This window comes from Emydura macquarii, unplaced genomic scaffold (genome assembly GCF_026122565.2).
Source record: "Emydura macquarii macquarii isolate MOO-44397 ecotype Brisbane River unplaced genomic scaffold, CSIRO-AGI_Emac_v2 contig_1713, whole genome shotgun sequence".
NCBI classification, from domain to species: domain Eukaryota; kingdom Metazoa; phylum Chordata; order Testudines; family Chelidae; genus Emydura; species Emydura macquarii.
Window position 1 is genome coordinate 814,817 of NW_027131850.1, and position 18,231 is coordinate 833,047.

The 18,231-nt window shown below is 41.3% G+C and overlaps 1 protein-coding gene across 4 annotated transcripts in view; it reads left to right on the plus strand.

Annotated features, from left to right (window-relative positions):
• Positions 1–17,295, plus strand: part of NRDE2 (NRDE-2, necessary for RNA interference, domain containing) — a 51,979-nt gene extending 34,684 nt beyond the window's left edge. For all 4 annotated transcript variants that reach the window (XM_067556321.1, XM_067556322.1, XM_067556323.1 and 1 more), the window contains 5 exons: positions 5,806–6,189; positions 7,391–8,319; positions 10,443–10,581; positions 14,528–14,599; positions 15,641–17,295. In XM_067556321.1, the coding sequence (XP_067412422.1) occupies positions 5,806–6,189; positions 7,391–8,319; positions 10,443–10,581; positions 14,528–14,599; positions 15,641–15,766 (1,650 nt within the window). In that variant the 3' untranslated portion in view covers positions 15,767–17,295. The remainder of the gene's footprint in view (positions 1–5,805; positions 6,190–7,390; positions 8,320–10,442; positions 10,582–14,527; positions 14,600–15,640) is intronic.
• The last annotated feature ends 936 nt before the right edge of the window (positions 17,296–18,231 follow it).

The window sequence follows — 18,231 nt, forward strand, 5'->3', positions numbered from 1 at the left end:
AGAAACAGGCCCAGATACACTAAGAAGGGACCGTTTTCCATGGTGACATTACATTCACTAACTGGTTCTAAGCAGTTGATTTGACCTGCTGGTCAAAGGTCATAAATTCCCTTTCCAGATCATGTGCCGCACCAACTCATCCTCCATCTCCCCTCGGGGAATTTCTCTTCCATTTCCTACCTTCCTGGGAGCTCATCACCTTGGACAGATGGATCCTAGAGGTGGTTTCAACAGGCTATTCTATGCCTCTCCCCATTCCTTTTCAAGGACCCTTCTCACGAGGGCTTTTAAGACAGGAGGTACAATCCCTCCTCCTCCTCCTCATAGGGGTAGTCAAATCTTTTCCTCTGGACTTTGTGAGAAAAGGTTTTTAGTTCAGGTACCTCCTGGTTCCAAAGAAAAGAGCAGGATGGAGACTGATTCTGGACCTCAGGACTTTGATCATCTTCATCCTCTCATTGGAGCTGCTCTAAACTCCAGGACATACCTGTCGACATACAGGTTCTCTATGTAATTTTCATACTACAACAGAACCTACAAACCGCAGCAAGGGCTTGTTCTCAACTCCTAGACAACATGGCAGCCTGTACAGTCATAACATTTCTGATGTCTTCAAGCTTGGCTCAGGGCTGTCTACTCCCCTAATAAACACAAACTATCCAAGCAGGTGTCAATACCTCAGTGTCCTTCACTCCTTCAACTGGTGGAAGGATTCTCAGAAGGTCTGTATGGAAGTTGCATTCTCATATTCTGTCCCCACAAAGATCACCATTACGGATTCTTCTCTGCTCAGCTGGGGCATCCATTTCTGGGACTTCACAGCCCAAGGCAAATGAACTCCCCAGCACATCTTTTCGGATCAACTTTCTCCATCTCAGAAAGGTCCAGTATGCATGCCATCACTTCCTATCTAACATCAGGGACCACTTGGTCAGAGTAATTCTGGACAACAGAGCTCCAGTATAATGGTTGCTAAAGAGAAGCAAGATCCCAGTCCTTATGGTTAGAATCCCATAACATTATGGAGTTGGTACATATCCTGCCACATAGAGATCTCAGCAGGTCACGGGAAGTGATTATTCCCCTCTATTCGGCATTGGTGAGGCCGCATTTAGAATATTGTGTCCAGTTTTGGGCCCCCCACTACAAAAAGGATGTGGACAAATTGGAGAGCATCCAGCGGAGGGCAACAAAAATGATTAGGGGGCTGGAGCACAGGACTTATGAGGAGAGGCTGAGGGAACTGGGCTTGTTTAGTCTGCAAAAGAGAAGAATGAGGGGGGATTTGATAGCGGCCTTTAACTACCTGAAAGGGGGTTCCAGGGAGGATGGGGCTAGGCTGTTCTCGGTGGTGGCGGATGACAGAACAAGGAGCAACGGTCTCAAGTTGCAGGGCGGGAGGTCTAGGTTGGACATTAGGAAAAAGTTTTTCACTAGGAGGGTGGTGAAGCACTGGAATGGGTTACCTAGGGAGGTGGTGGAATCTCCATCCTTAGAGGTTTTTAAGCTGAGGCTTGACAAAGCCCTGGCTGGGATGATATAGCTGAGGTTGGTCCTGCTTTGAGCAGGGGGTTGGACTAGATGACCTCCTGAGGTCCCTTCCAACTCTAATATTCTATGATTCTATCTGCCAGACCCACAGAACACCATAGTAGACTCCCTGAGCAGGCATTTCTGTCAAGATCTTACATGGGAACTGAATGACGTGGTATTTCAGCGTATTTGTCTCACCTAGGGCTTCCTGAGGATAGATCTCTTCACAACACCATTCAATACAAAATGCCAGTGCTTCTGCTAGAGGGGGGAGGGCATGGCTGCGACTCACTAAAAGGTACCTTCCTTACCCCTTGGCCTTGCATTCTGCTAAACACTTAACTTTGCCCTCCCTCCCCCACTCCTCCCCAACCACCACTTCTTCTCAAGCTCCTGAATGAGTTGAAAAATGAGAGATTGGTGACCATCCTTGTAGCTCCATCATGGCTAAGTCAGGTATAGTTCCCTGGTCTGGTCCACTGATCCCCTGCAACTGCCTCTTAGCCTTCCTCTGGCAGTGAACATTCTGACCCAGGAATTTGGCTCCATGATCTACCCCAGTCATCACTTTATCTCCAGGCCTGACTCCTCGTTGGCTATCTGACATTGAACTTCTGGAGGGCAATGTTCTAACAGTACTGCTGAATAGTAGACAACCTGCCACAAGGATAAGTTACCTGCAGAAGTGGAAGCATTTCCAAGAGTGGTGTTCCCAACAATCCATATCTCCTCAAGTCTCTCCTCATTCACATTCTCAATTATCTGGTAAATTTAAAACCATGGGTTTATCACTGAACTCAGTTCATGTTCACTCAGTTCCCAGTAGAGCCTTTTACACCCCAAATGAGGGTTTTCAGTCTTTGCTCACCTGACTGCATAATTAAGGGTCTGTTTAACCTTTTTCATCCCATCTAAGTACCTACTCCACCACGGGATGTCAATTTAGTACTCAGTGCCCTGAGAAAACCCCATTTGAACCTATGGGGAGCTGTTCTCTTTTCATAAATCCTTTAAAACCACATTCCTGATAGCCATTGCCTTGGCCTGAAGAGTAGAAGAACTGGGAGATCGTATGGCTGAGCCATTGTGCACAGTGGTCTATCAAATAAGATGACCATACATCCCCATCCTCGCCTCCTACCTAAAGTTTCATCAGAATTTCACATTAATTATAAAGTCTGCTTGTGTTTTCCCCAAGCCTCTTCCTGAGAGAGGAAGCTAATCTCTGAGCACTGGATGTCAGAAGAGCCCTTGCCTTTTACCTCGATATGACTAAACCTTTCAGGGCTTCCCCCAGACCCTTTATTTCCTTTGCAGAAAGAATGAAAGGGCACATAATTTCCACCCAAAGACTTTTTATAATGGTCTTTGGGATGTATTTTGACTTGTTACAAAGCCTCAGGGGTGCATCCTTCACCTAGTATGATTGCCCTTTCCATCAGGGTTCATTCTATCTCTGTGGCCTTACTGATGAACATATCCATTTCGGATATTTGCAAGGCTGCCACCTGGTCTTCAGTGCACGTTTTTCCAGCACTGTGCTATTGCATGTGCTTCTATAACTGATGAGGCTTTAGCACAAACTCACCAATGATCTATACTGGCCTCCTTAGCCCCCTTCTCCTTGATAAGTCTTCTGCTCTGGAATCTTCTGACAAGGAGCACCCATCAGGACAATAATATGAAGGAGAGATTACTTACCTTGTACAGTAACTGGAATGCTTTAAGATGTTTTGTTCCTGTAGATGCTCAACTACCTACTCTCCTTCCCCCCTGCTTTGGACTTTGGTTGAGAAGGAACTGGTGTGGTGGTGGGTCCACACTTCCTTATGTACCCTTGTACCAGAGCATGAGAATGTGTAGGGTCCAAGTGTGGAGCACCCGTAGGACAAAACACCTTGAAGAACTCCAGTTACTATTCAAGATAAGTAATCTTTCTGTTTCTTCTTTCCCATCCAAACCTTCTGAGCTGCTCTAAGAGCTTGGGACGGTGTCCATTACTCTGCCCCTCCCATAGCCTCTTTACCCTTCTTCCAGTGTCTGAGTCCTCATTCCTTGTGAATAGCTGAGTGCCTGCCTTTATGCTATGCTCAAGCAGCATGAAACTGATGTGATTTTGACAGTTTTACTGTTGCCAAAAGATTTCTAAATAGAAGTGAACCTGACCATTGCCTTTTTAATGCCATTCTTCTGCTGCTTGGTGTGCAGGTATGCAGAGACTAAGTGATAGTGGCTGGACGCCCTCTGCCTACCTAGGGAAAAAGCAGGCATAATACCTCTGAGTGCTGGAGGGAGTTTGCTCACCAGCAGCAATCATAATACCATGCATTTTTCTTTAAAAAACTGCAACATGCACCTCCCTTAGCACTTGCCTCCACGTCCAAGCAACATACCATGTCCTCAGCCCCTTTCATGTACGTGTTGAGGAGTGTAGAGGTGCTATAAGTGCTAATCAGTCCCCCACCCCACACTCGAGGAGAGCTGCCTGCAGCATTGTCTGCCTTTGGAGATGTACCAGGAGAGGGAAGGAGCACTAGCTCTTTGTACTGTCTGTTTCTCTCCCCACACACACACAAACCCCACCCCCATTCCACACACATCCCACCTCATTAACTGCCATTGCATTTCTGCAGAGGAACAGACATCTTGAGTTACCGTCTATCAACTGTGTTTCAGGAAAGTTCAAGTGTGGGACTGGTTCTCTGTTGTATTTGCAGATCTGCCCTTAGGGCTCTTTTGACTGAGTTGGGGCAAGTCATTTGAACTCTCTGTTCCTTGATTTCCCCCCCCCCCCCCCCAATCTGTAAAATAGAAGTGTTGAGACTTCTTTATAAATGGAGAGATGCACTGCAGTGTTTAATAAAACCTGCATTTAAAAAAAGACTTCCATATTAAATGAGGAAACTGAAAGACCATTTTGCTACCTGAGCCCTAATAAAATAAGCATCTGATATGAGAGCAAAGAAAAACAACTAACAAAAGTAAATAATCACCCAGAGTAGTTATTTTATATCGTATCCTGTATTCTTACACTATAGACTTAACACTTAGATTGCACGCTTTTTGGGGCAGTCTATGTGTTTGTTCAATGACTAGCACAATGGGATTCTGGCCTTTATGCACTAACTACCATGATACATATAATAAATGATAACTTTATTATAGAACCTGGAGAAATAAATAAAACTGAAACCCATGCAAATAGAGAAAGGAACGTTAAAAAAGGAAATATAGTTTAAATTGGTGATTAGCCATTAGCATCAAGGTAAAGACAAGTAAAACAACATAAGGAATAATTTTTAAACTATTTCTTTTGGATCCCTGTGTATAAGTTTCTTTGAGGTCATTGCAGACCCTGCACTCCTTCACTAATCCAGAAATGTAGAAATCTATTCTCTGCAGATTGGACCTACAGTCTTGTCTAGAACAGGACCATTACTTGTCTAATTTGCTTTGTTTTTCTTAATTCGAATAAACTTCCATCACCATTTCATTTTCATTTATGAAGATCTTTATTTAACTCAGAAAGCTGCTCTGATAAATTATAGACTTGTTTGGTTGAATTGTAACCAGGGGGTTACAGTGGACAGGAAGCTGGATATGAGTCAGCCTTCTTGGCAATAGGGGCACACTGTTAATGGCATATTGGGCTGCATTAGTAGAAGCATTGCCAGCAGATCAAGGGAAGTGATTATTAGTGATTATTATTAGGGAAGTGATTATTCCCCTCTATATGGCATTGGTGAGACCACATTTGGAGTATTGTGTCCTACAGGAAGGATGTGGACAAATTGGAGAGAGTCCAGTGGAGAGCAACAAAAATGATTAGAAGGCTGGAGCACAGGACTTATGAGGAGAGGCTGAGGGAACTGGACTTGTTTAGTCTGCAGAAGAGGAGAGGGGGGATTTGATAGTGGTCTTTCAGCTACCTGAAGGGGGATTTCAGGGAGGATGGAACTAGGCTGTTCTCAGTCGTGGCAAATGAGAGAACAAAGAGCAATGGTCTCAAGTTGCAGTGGGAAAGGTCTAGGTTGGCTATTAGGAAAATTTCACTAGGAGAGTGCTGAAGCACTGAAATGGGTTACCTAGGGAGGTGGTGGAATCTCCATCCTTAGAGGGTTTTTAAGGCCTGGCTTGACAAAGCCCTCGATGGATTGATTTATTTGGGGTTGGTCTTGCTTTGAGCAGCAAGTTGGACTAGATGATCTCCTGAAGTTGCTTCCAACCTTAATATTCTATGATAAACTAAAACTATTTTATTCTTTTTTCTAGGTGGTGTTTGATGATCTTGGACCATCTTTAATTAGACTTTCTAATCCAGATCTTCAGTTTCAGCTGCTATACTCATTTCTGCAATTCTTGGGAGTCCCTTGTGGGCGTAGTCTCTTTCCTTCAAACCTCTATATCGCTATGGATGAGAACAGTATCTTTGACACGTGGCAGTCTGAAAGGCCACTGACTTCTTTTGACTCACTGCTTTCTGGAGTCAATAGTATTGGCCATATGGACACAATGAGCAGAAGGAGACAGTGCATCGGTCACTGTAAGGAAGGAGAGGAGTTCATACAGAATATCTTTCATTTAACATTGCCGTTGTTTTCAGGAAAGGAAAAGTCAAACCTTTCTGTCTGTTGGCTACAGTATGAAATCTCAAAGGTAATTAAGTATTTGTGCATTTGTGTCTCTGTGTTTTTTTGCGTTCATTTTTTTTATACTATTAAAATAGACATTAAGATAAAGTGAAGGTTGAGCACTCATGTCAAGATAAGCCACAGTTCAGATCATGTGTTCAGCTTTAACTCTGTTCACTTAATGCATATGTATTACAGTAATCTCTAATTACACAATAACATTTTATTCTTTGAAAAATAGTATTTTTCTACAGCCTTAGATACATGTTATGTTGTCTGTTACTGTGTAATGCTTTGTGTGTGCCAGAGAGAGTTCATAAGTCGTGTTTATACAACATGCACAGTTAGTGAGGCAAGAGCTCCTATAAAATCTAATCTACCAAGGAAGGCATTTTGTATAATGCTGATCTGAGTGCTTTACAAGGAAACTCGCTACTCACTTCACATTGTTGAAAAAATAGTATAGTATGAAAAGTAGAATGTGATCATGTAATTCAGTTTTAATTCTACTAGCCATCATTGTGTCTGACTGTACAGAGCAGTGTTTTTCAGCTGTTTCAGGTTGGTGACCCCTTATTCAAAGTACAAAAAGAAATTTTTTTTACAACCCCTTTACATTTATTATAAGAGTAAAAAATGTATCAATAAGAATGATGAACCTATATATATTGAGGTTTGGTTTTTTTTGAGATTGACAAAGTGGGGTTGAGGGCAGAGGAAAGTGAGACTTTCTTTCCTTTAAATTGTAATAACATTTTCAACATTTTGCAATGCTTTCCTTCTCCTCAAATTGCATGAAACACCAGTATGGGTGGGATGCATGTGAAGGCAGCTTGATAGACAGAGGTATTCATCTGCAGTAAACAGAGCTGACACTTGGCAAAGGATTCGTCTTTCTTAGGCCTACACAGATGTCTTTGCCGATTCTCCGTTCCATACAACCACTGCCTGCAGTATAAGTGACATATGACATGAGCTGGCTGGTGGCCCAGGAGAGGGAGGGAAGCGGATTCATTTCTTTGGGACAAGAGAGAAGCTAAGGTGGTGAAGGCATTTTTCCCCATTGTCGTTCTAGTGGTTGTGCCTATGGGAAATGCTGTTGACTCCGCAATCTTTAATGGGCTAGTGATGCTGAAGAATACAGAATAATGAATCCAAATACAACTGTTGATTATTGGGTTTTTGGTTTTTTTTTCCAAATTTTGTTCTGTCCATTTTCCATGCAGGTTGTTCAGTGTCTCCAAGCAAAAAACAAGAAGAAACTGAAGTCACAGGGAAAGAAGAGCAAAAAACTAGCCAAGAACCTCCTTAAGGCATCTGAGAACCGGAACAGCCTTTCCCTCTGGAAACTGTATGCCTACTTGGAGTGGTTACTTGGCAACACAGAAGATGCTAGAAAAGTGTTTGATACAGCTCTTTGTCTGGCAGGAACTGAAGGGATGAGAAATACCCAACTCTGTAATCTGAGTCTGCTTTATGCTGCATTGGAGGTGGAGTTGCTAGAGAGTCTGGAGGAAACTGTTATGTCACATGCTGTACATATATTGACCAAACTGACTGAAAGTGGGCCATATGTACCTTATACTGGACAAGTGTTTTCTGTGAATATCTTGAAAGCTCGGAAGGCATATGAGCATGCATTGCAAGATTATTTAAATGAAAGCGTAGTCTCTAACTGGGATCAGGCCAGCACTTCTGGCCAACTGGTCAGTTTAGTTGGTTGTTATTCACTTTTCCAGTATTTGACTGTTGGGATTGGTGCTGCTGTATTAATATATAGACAGATTTCTGAAAAGCTTAAAGGTTCTGCTTCAGAGAAGTTTGAAAGCGTTGGAGAAAATCTTGGCATTCAGAATTTCCCCACTGCTCTTGAAGCTGTCACACTCATGCACACAAATTTACTCAGGTACCATATGAAAGTTGGCATTTACCCTTTAAATCCACTGCGAGAGGCACTAACGGAAGCTTTAAAGCTGTATCCTAGCAACCAGTCTCTTTGGAGGTCATATATCCAAATCCAAAGCAAGTCTCACAATGCTAGCAAAGCTCGAAGATTTTTTGATAGCGTCACAAGATCTGCTAAATCCTTAGAGCCGTGGCTCTTCGCAATCCAAGCAGAGGAGATGAGAAAGAAGCTTGTTGAGAATGTCCAAAGGTAACAGAACTCCAGACAGTAATAATACTGTCCACTTCACTCTTCATCTGAACCTATCAAATTACTTTAGGAAGAAGGGTGGGTATTATCATTGTCTTCACTTTACAGATGAGGAAATTTGGGCTTGGAGAGGGTATTTGTTCAAGACCTCACAGTGAATCAGTAACAGAATCATGAATAGATTATAAATCTCCTGACTGTTGTTCCATGCTCTTTCTGTTAGATCGCACTGTCCTCAACTATTTCTCAAGCCACACAAGTGACAGTCTTATTCTTGAGCTGTCTGTGTAATGCAGCATAAATTGTAATTTGTGATAAAATGTAAAGGAAGAGAGCATGTTGCAATTCAGACTTGCTATTGGTTGCAGTCTGAACGCTATATTTTGACTGTTGCCACAAGGAGACTATTTAAATCACCAGATGACTAATTATCATAAATATCAGATTTAATCTTTACTTATTGGTGAAAATTTGAGAATAGCCAATTCCTCCTTTCTTCAGACATTAAAAGAGGGCAGTGGACTTCTGAGGAAGGGCAATTCTCAGGTCTTTGTTAGTGACCAAATAATTGCCTAGTAGGTTAGCTGGACTGTTTTAATAAATGAAAAGCCACTAGTGCTCATTTTATATCATCTAAGTGCATTAAGAGATTTAATCTGTAACCATGCAGCACAGAGGGAGATCAAGGAGACCTGCTATAATGAAGAGATCAAAATATTACGAGCTTTTAAAAAATGGATGGTTGCAGCTCTGTACTATAGGTGTTTGCCTTTTGTTTTTCATTCTTTCCTGGATGAAATCATCTTTAATCTAGAAACCTTTGTACAGATTGTGTAAATTCCCAGTTGATTTGCAGGACAAAGACGCAAATGGTTAATTAGTTATGCATAAAAATATGTTGAATGCCCCCACTAATGAGGAATAAGAGGAGTTCAATAAATAAAATCTCTGCCCTTTTTAATGATTCTTTTTAGCCTCTACAAACTCCGTTTGCTCTTTCAGGTTTGCTAGACATATCCTATAAAGATGTATTTTGGGAAATTTGGGGAATGCAGAAGGAAAACAAAATCAAAGGCCATTAACATTGTTTTGGGGGTTTTGTTTTTTTTGGTAACGCTTGGTTATTTGTTTATGTGCTGAATGCACCCCCTCGCCTTGTTAGTGGAATGCAAACCTATGCTTAATTAAGTTTTTGTTTTGGCCTTTTAATGCACCTCTCAGACTCCATTGTGATTCATTATGGGAATTTGCACCTAGAGGCGATTGAGGGTGACTACAGTATTGGTTCTTAAATAGTGTCAAAAATATTTCATCTCCAATCACGATATCTTTGTGCTGTTTTCACCATTTTATGTTAATTGCGCTATTTTCCCCATGAAAATTCAAAACTCTTGTTGTTCTTCAGTATATTTCTGAATGCAGAACAGAATGTGCTGAACACATTAGACAATTTAAATGTGTTGCATAATCTTGAGAACATATGTTGATTTTTTTAAAAGTGTTACAATTGTTGATGTTGCTAAAAGCAATTGACCATGTTTTATTTACTTCTAACATATAGGTTAACATGTCTGAAGAATAGAATCATAGAAGATTAGAGTTGGAAGGGACCTTAGAAAGTCATCTAGTCCAACCCCCTGCTCAAAGCAGGACCAACCCCAACTAAATCATCCCAGCCAGGGCTTTGTCAAACTGCACCTTAAAAACCTCGAAGGATGGAGAGGTTTTTAATAGCAATATGTCATGCTGGGTGAAGACTAAAATCCATAGGAGCCCTCAGGTTATATTGAATTAGGATTTTATAATCTAGAAAGAATAATTTTTCTCACCTGTGAGTTTGGAGGGATAATTACTTTGATATGCCAGACATCCTTTCCACAAAGAAAAATAAATACCTCATTGATTTTTTTAAATTGATTTATATATATTAAAAATGGCTAATTGGACCAGCATATATTCCAAATCAGGATCTGAGAGCAGCTAATGTTAACAGAGAAAGCAGCATGGAGTTCTAATACATTTGTGCATTTTTTTGTGGAATGGAAGCAGTGAAATTACTTTTGCCTTCTTGTACAAGGACATGGTTGTATATCTCATGTGTCTGTTTTGCTTTTCTGTTTCAGAGTAGATGTTGGAGAAATACATTTAACAATTCCTGAAACTGGGTTAACAAATCGGATCAAAGCTTTATTTGAACACGCAATTCAGAGTGAAAATGGTGCCCATTGTCCATTGCTGTGGAGAATGTATTTGAACTTTCTGGTGAGATTAGAGCAGCGTTCGGGCTTAATTTTATTATATTTACCATATTTGGAATTTCTGATTAACAGTGGGCACTATATGATAAGGATGAGTTGAAAGATGCTTACATTTACCATCTTGAAATTTGGTGCAGATGTTAGTCTTGTCAGTTTCTACAGAATAGAATATTTGGCGAAATGCAGTTCAATCATTTAGACCAGAGGTTCTCAACCTTTTTCCTTCCGAGGCTCCCTCCAACGTGCTATAAAAACTCTATGGTCTCCTGTGTCACAGCTGTTTTTCTGCACATAAAAGGCCCAGGCTGGTAGCAAGCAGGGCAATTGCACAGGGCCCCGTGAAGCTCAGTTGCTCAGGCTTTTTATGTGCAGAAAAAGTTTTCTCCAACTTCAGTGTTCTTCAGCTTTAGCTCCAGGCAGCGGGGTTATAGGGGTTGGTGGACCCCATGAAACCTGTTCGTGGCCCCCCAGTTGAGAACGCCGATTTAGACTGTGCTGGTTTAGTGAACAGTTGTAATATCCTTGCAATTTAGTTTTAGCAAGTCAGAGATGCAAAGTATTATTACTATTTGCTTATGGCCCTGGACACAATGTGTTAGGCATTTTTCAGACATTCCGGAATGGACTGTGTCCCTGTTCTGGGGAGCTTGCAACATAAAGACAGACAGCTTCTTGTGCTCCAACACGAGCTATTCGCCACACCACTGGCGCACACTGGACCAGCACTGTGCCCAAGATACCCGGCGCCGATCCCCATGCCCAAGACACTGTTCACCACCACCAAGTTGCAGTTGGGTGGAAGCGCCATCAACTCCACCTTGGCCCCTGAGGGATGATCCCTTTTCCTCGGACTCAGAAGGCAAACCTACCCCCTGACCCTGTCATCGCCAGCCGGGACGCATATTCCAACCACTGATACATGCCGCACCAACATCATGTTTTATATATAAAAGACCTGGAATGGAGTTTATGGAGCAGATTGTGAGCTTGATTAGAGTTTTTATTATGACCAGCCAGTGGAATTACGTGAAATATGGATTCACTCACATTCTTTCAGATTAATCGCATAGGATTTTTTTTCCTTAAAAATGTATCAAAATTAGGAATGTATCAGGATAAACATAGAATGGTGATCAGCAGTCTCACTGTTTAGCGAAGGTTTAAACGAGGGGAAGGCTCATCCTGGAGACTGCGGGCTGCCCAGCTGAGGGGGCTGCTCAGCAAGAGTGGGGGGGGGCTCGCTGGGCTGGCTCATCCCCGAGAGCGCAGCAGTGGGCTACCCCCGCCCCCCCATGCTGAGATCCATGCCTCCCTGCTGCTCACAGGGAGCTGAACCCAGTAGTGGCTCTCCCCTCCCCGCACTGGACTCCAAGCCCCGGGAGCTGTGGAGCCCAGTGGGAGAGAGGGGGTAGCCAGCAGCTGGGTTCAACTTCCTGCAAGCGGGATTTTCACAGACCACAAACGAAGTTGCCATGGATCAGCATGGCAGTTGAGAAACACTGGTCTAGGTGACTGAAATCCTGGTCCTGCATTGCCAGACAGATCTTATCTGCATAGATAAAATGTCTGGCAGTGGTGTAGGGAAGGTCATTTGTGAAGAGGCTAAAGTGTCAGTGCTATAACTGAGCCCGGAAGGTAGACCATTGTTTTGGGACCATCAGGAGTTGTTTTTTGTCCAAGTGAAACGTGGAACGGGCAATCTCTCAGCAGCAGTTCCACACCCCTGACAGTAGGACTAGAGACACTTTGCACAGTAGGCCTGTCTGCCAAATTATGTTATATGCAGCAGTAAGGTCTAGAAATACTACACCTGTCTTCTGCCTGGTCTAGAAGCCATTCTTGATGTAGGTGGCAAGTGCCAGCACTTGATCACAGGTACTGTGATTTGGTCTGAAACCTGCTTGATCTACAGTCGGGATAAGCTGTGAGGGTAGTTCTTTGAAGGATAAGCTTTTCAAGTAATTTGTATGCACATCTTAACAAAGAGATTGGGGCGGTAATATGCTGCAAGTTGAGCACCTTTCTTAGGTTTTGGCAAGGCTATTTTTTACCTTTGTTCTGTGCCAGGTCTTAAGCTTTTTATTCTTCTAGATGACTCCTGATAGCAAAATGGCCACCCAGAGTTTGCTAGTTTTTCTCAGGCTCTTGAGGAATTCAGCAGAGATATTATCAAGCCCACAACTTCATCTCTTTTTCTCTGTTTTGATCACCTTTTTATTTCATCTGTGGCAAAAGGCTCAAGTCTTCAGTTTTGGGTATGCATTGTTTTTAGTGCCATCATTTCTTCTTCATTGCTACTTCAAACATTTTGTCCTTATCTACCTTTTCAGCATTTATTGCGTGGGTAGCAATGCTGTTTGGAGAGACCAGGTGTTGGCACCATCCTTGAGGCTTCTGAGCAGTACCAAGTTTTCTGATTAATGCCTAGGCTTTGCAGCTGGATCTTGATGAGTTTAGTTCCATGGTAACCTGCTCCTATCTTGCTTTTCTAGAAAAAGTCAAGCTGTCTAAAGGTGGGTGGTGATGTCTGGATCACCACTTTCTTCATATTGATTGAGGCGTTCCGCATGCTCTTTATCTAGGTAGAGAATGTAGACCTTATAACAACCTCTTGGAATTGATTAGGTGAAAGCTTTTAAATGGCTCTTGTAAATAGCATGTAAGCTTCTTCAGTAAAGATGTTGTATGATAAAGTGGGGCCAATTTGCTCTCCAATAGTTCCAGTGAGGTTTTTTATTGGCACTCGCAGTAGGTATGGATACTTGGTGAAAATGGCTAAAGATCTCAAATCACTCAACTCCTGCCCTTTTTATCACTGTCTAGTCTCTGTCAGCTGTCCACAAACCCTTACCAGATGACTTTGTTGGCAGGTGCCCTTCTCTGACAAACCACTTCTGGGTGGGAGCCTGCATGTTGTCAGGGATATTTATATTTGACTAGAAGAGCATCCCAAGTTAATGATCCTTTAATGTCAGCCCTGTTTCATTCCCCCATGGGATTTTTGTCCACTATGGAGCAAAAGTACAAAAGAGGAGACGGCTACCCCTGGATATTCAAAATGGAGTTTGCAGTCTTCTAACGGTACTTAGAGAGAGTTCATAATCTCTCACAGAATTCACAGATTATACAGATAAACCTGCCAAATTTATATCAGATGCAAAATTAACTTTTGCAAACAAAAAGGTCCACATTTTCAAGAAGACCTCACCTGTCTCCTATGTGTGAAACTGTGTGCACAATCACTCCTACACACATTTTTTGTGGAGTATCACTTTTGCAGGCAGGTTACATTTGCAAAATGTAACCCCTCTATAAAATGCAAATATTTTTGTGCATGTAAGTAGTAGTATTTGCGTGTAAGTAGTAGTATACTAATATTGCATGCATAAATGGAGGGCACTTCTTAGAAAATTTGGAAGTGCGAAAACTCTGGAAATGGAACAATTAGTTATTCTAGTAATTTAAGGAGAGAAAAAAATTAAGATTACACAGTATTTAGAGATCAGCAGGAAAAGATGGTATAGCTCAGTTGCTAATGTACTTCCCTGGGAGCCCTGGGTTTCCATGCCATGAGTTAATTGTGTTCTTGCTTAATGCTGACGTTTGAGTGCAGTATTAGAGGAGTGCTGTTCTTCAAGTGAAAAGTTTAACAGGTTCTCTCCATCATTCTTCTATGTGTTTGTTTCACGCTGCCACTTCTGAGTTATGAAGGGTCAACTCCTAACTCAGAAAGGTATTGCTCAGATCATAGCCTATCAATGTAATATACCATATTACATATATGCCTATTATACAATCTGGTCATAAAGGACTCCTTACCAGGGAAACACTGTCTGAACTTCTGAGTGGTAGTTTCTCTGCTTCTAAAATGACAAAAATTCCAGGTAGTCATTTTTAATTACTTCAGCGATCACAATTTATTTGAAATATGGATGTTTTTCCTCTCTCAGTTTTCTTTAGGAAATAAAGAAAGGAGCAAAGGACTGTTTTATAAAGCCCTTCAGAACTGTCCCTGGGCAAAGGTAAGTGTTTTTAATTTAAATAGATCATCAAGAAATTAAAATTTTTATATTTAGAAATAACTTTGAAAAGTTTAGGATGTAATTAGCCATGATATATATAATATGGAAAGAGAATGAAAACTGAGGGAACTCTTACTGTCAAAAGATACCAAAGATTGACTACAAATTAGAGATAAATTTGCAGGATAAACAGACAATAAATAAAGTGGCAAGTTTCGCAAGCTGAGGCATTGTATTGTATAAAGTATGGGAGACGATGATCCCCCCCCTCCCAGTGACATGGGAGAGATCATGTTTTGAGTACTGTGCTTAATTTTGAGCACTTCAGTAGCAGAAATATGTAGAAAACAAATTAGAAGGAATTCAGAGACTAGCAGAAAACAAATAAGAGAACTATAGTTTAAGATAGAAAAGACCTAGTCATTTATAGTCCATGCCCCTGACTACAGGATTGCTACCCCCATCTTGATTCTTTCTTATGTGTATGCTGAAATGTTGGTTGCATCTGCTAGTTGTATGTACTCCTTTCTGTCTAGTCCAGGGGTTCCCAAATTTTCTGCCAGCATGACTCCATTTTAATGAAGTCTTTCCTGCCAGGACCCCAGACAGCATGGAGAATGCCATTTGGAAGAGCAATATGCCATCCTCCACACACTGACTTTGCATGCACCCTACGTGTGAGGTCAGAGCGCATGGAGGATGCCATTTTGCTGTACAAAATGGTGTTCTCTGCACAATGTGACCTCATACATATGGTGTGTGTGTGCGAGTTCATGCTGTGCAGAGAATGCCAGTTAGTAGGGCAAAATGGTGTCCTCTATGCATCATGACCTCACATGCATTGCGCATTCGAGGTCATGATCTGCAAGCAAACTGATGTCCTCCGCACAGGAGGGATCGCCCCAACCCCATCTACTGAGAGTGTGACCCCAGGTGGGGTCACAACCCACCCTTTGGGAACCCCCGGATCTCTAGTCCCTCTTTCTATAACAGAAAGATGGCACAAGTAAATGTTCTTTTTTAAAAAAATTGTATTTATAGGTGCTGTATATGGATGCAATAGAGTATTTTCCAGATCAGCTGCAAGAGATCCTAGATCTAATGACTGAAAAAGAATTGAGAGTAAGGGTACCAATAGAAGAACTGGAGCTGCTACTGGAAGACTAAAAGATGGTGCAAGAACAACAACAACAAATATAGGGAAAGTTGATGTCCAAAAGGCCAGCTATAACTGTCTGTCTTAAACCATAATCTGACTGGAGCTTCAGTGGACTATGCATATACTTTTCTTACTAAGAATCATCTGTTAAAAACTTTTTACTATAAAAATAAATAAGAACTTTTTAACTGTTTGTTAAAAAGCTATTACTATACAGCACTACTAGCTGTAAATATCCTAGAATTTGTTCTACATCTTGTCGTGGGCTGCTTTACACATGTAAAATACATCTGTTTTCTGGAAAGTACAGCGGAATCCACAAAATGATACCTAACGATAATTCATTTGTGGTTGGACCCCACCTACAGCTCTTATGCCACTGTTTAATACAACCATTTCTTTGAATTCTGTGGAATGTCAAGACATGCCTTCTACAGTTTGCTAGGCAGCACAGGAAGTAAACATCTGCCAAATGTACCCTTTACAATCTGCTGCTGTCAACGGGCTAAACATGTCCTCCTGCTTGGTGTGGATGTATATATAAATATTCACATATGGTCCGGTATCTTGCTCTCTGTACAAAACAAGATGAATAAAACTCTTGAGAAAATATCCAGTCAAACAACGATTAGCTCAATTGATAAACAGTTGTTAAAAGCCAAAACCTTGTGTGACAAGATGATAATTTTGTATTTGCATGTGTATGATATGACACTTCTAATGTAAATATTTATGAAAAATATACTTAAATACTTTTAATCCAGTTGGAACTTAAATTTTTTTATTCTTTAAATGTTAACTTTGGTGGGAAAAATGTATACATCTTTATTTTTAATACCTACCTCTTTTCTAGAAGCAAATTTTATTTTGTTTTAAATACACATGCTGTTATAATTAACTTCCCTTCATTCCCAACATATATCTGGTAATTGTCATGAGAGAAATAAATGGTACATTCTGTTTTGAGGTGATCCTTCCTAAAGTGAATACTCGGGATATTAGACTATTTATAGCAACTCTTCCACTCTTCAGGCTACTCACCACTGAAACAAGATGGAATGTGGCAACTGTTTAACAGGACACAGCATGTTTTTTCTGCTTCCCATCAAAAACAAATGTGCAGTTTTACTAAGCTCAGTTGAAAATAAATATGGAATTTAGTTATATAGAAAGTGCTAAAATATGAACAAGATGCTGGATTTCACATCTGTGTCCTTAAGACCAGAAGTGAGGAGATCTGAGTTTTCATCTTCTGTGAAAGAAAGTACTTCCTCCACCAGCAGAGTCCTCTTATATCATATGGAGGTACTGGTTTTGTACTGACTCTGAAGGAAGAGTGTGAGCTACTCAATCACTTTAATTGCTGCAGAGATAAGTGTGGTGCCATGGAGTGCTCCTGTCCAGCCCAACCCTTATCAGCTGGTGAGATCTGTTAGCCTCGCATCACAGGCTGTCAAGTCCATTTTAGTTGCACTTTAATTCATTTTTCCATCTTTGTGAACATATTTGGAATATAGTATGGGATGTGCAAATGTTTCGCCATGTTATATTTCATAATACTCCTGTAGCAGGTTTTACTGAAGTTCTTACATTGCTTTACTTAGTAACTTTAACCTCATGTTACTCCTCTGATTAAGTGTAAGTATGGCTGCATTTTTGTTTCAAAAGAAATGGATTCAATTATATTTTGCTTTAAAAAATAACCATTTTTTTTAAAACCCTAATTTCATGTGAGTTTGAGAGATGGCAGGAACACCCACATTAGAGCTAGCAGCTTGTTACTGAGTGATGGGTGAAGAGAGGTCAGAGTCTAACTCCTCTGTTTGGTGGGTCAAAAATTGTGTGGTCCCCCATTCTTTGTTCCCCTTTGAGACGTGGCCAGTAGTAGGGGTGTCAAGAAGATCTGGCATGCCTAGGCTCTCCCTATCCCTTTGGAGGTCTACTTCTGCTTTGCTACATTGCTTTGCTTTTCTCCCCTGGGAGGAGGAAGTCCCAGCAGCTATATTGTTTATATATATATATATATTTATATATATACTTATTTATATATAAAGTCTGTTATTCTCCCCCTCTTTCCCTACATTCATCCTCTTGCTCACACTTGTCCATTTTCTCTCCTCCCAGCTCACTTAACGCTGCCTCCTCCTCTCCCAACACCAGAGCTAGAAAGTGTGTGTGGTTTCATGCATCTCATTTCTCACATATAAGAGCAAGTCATTTACTCCACTCCACCATCTGAGAAGTGTAAGCAGCGTTGGGGTGGTGGGTGCAGGCCCATTTTCCCAGTCCCTTTGCTCCCCATGTGAAGAATAAGAGCAGCAGCAATAGAGTCACTGCTTTCCAAGATACAGTTCCCCATTCTGTAAGTGTGACCTGCTTTCTGTGTTTCTTGCAGTTTGGTTGTATTAAAACACATGTTCAAGTGAGCTCATCTTACCATGTGATCCAGGTTGCTCTATAAAACTGACTTGTC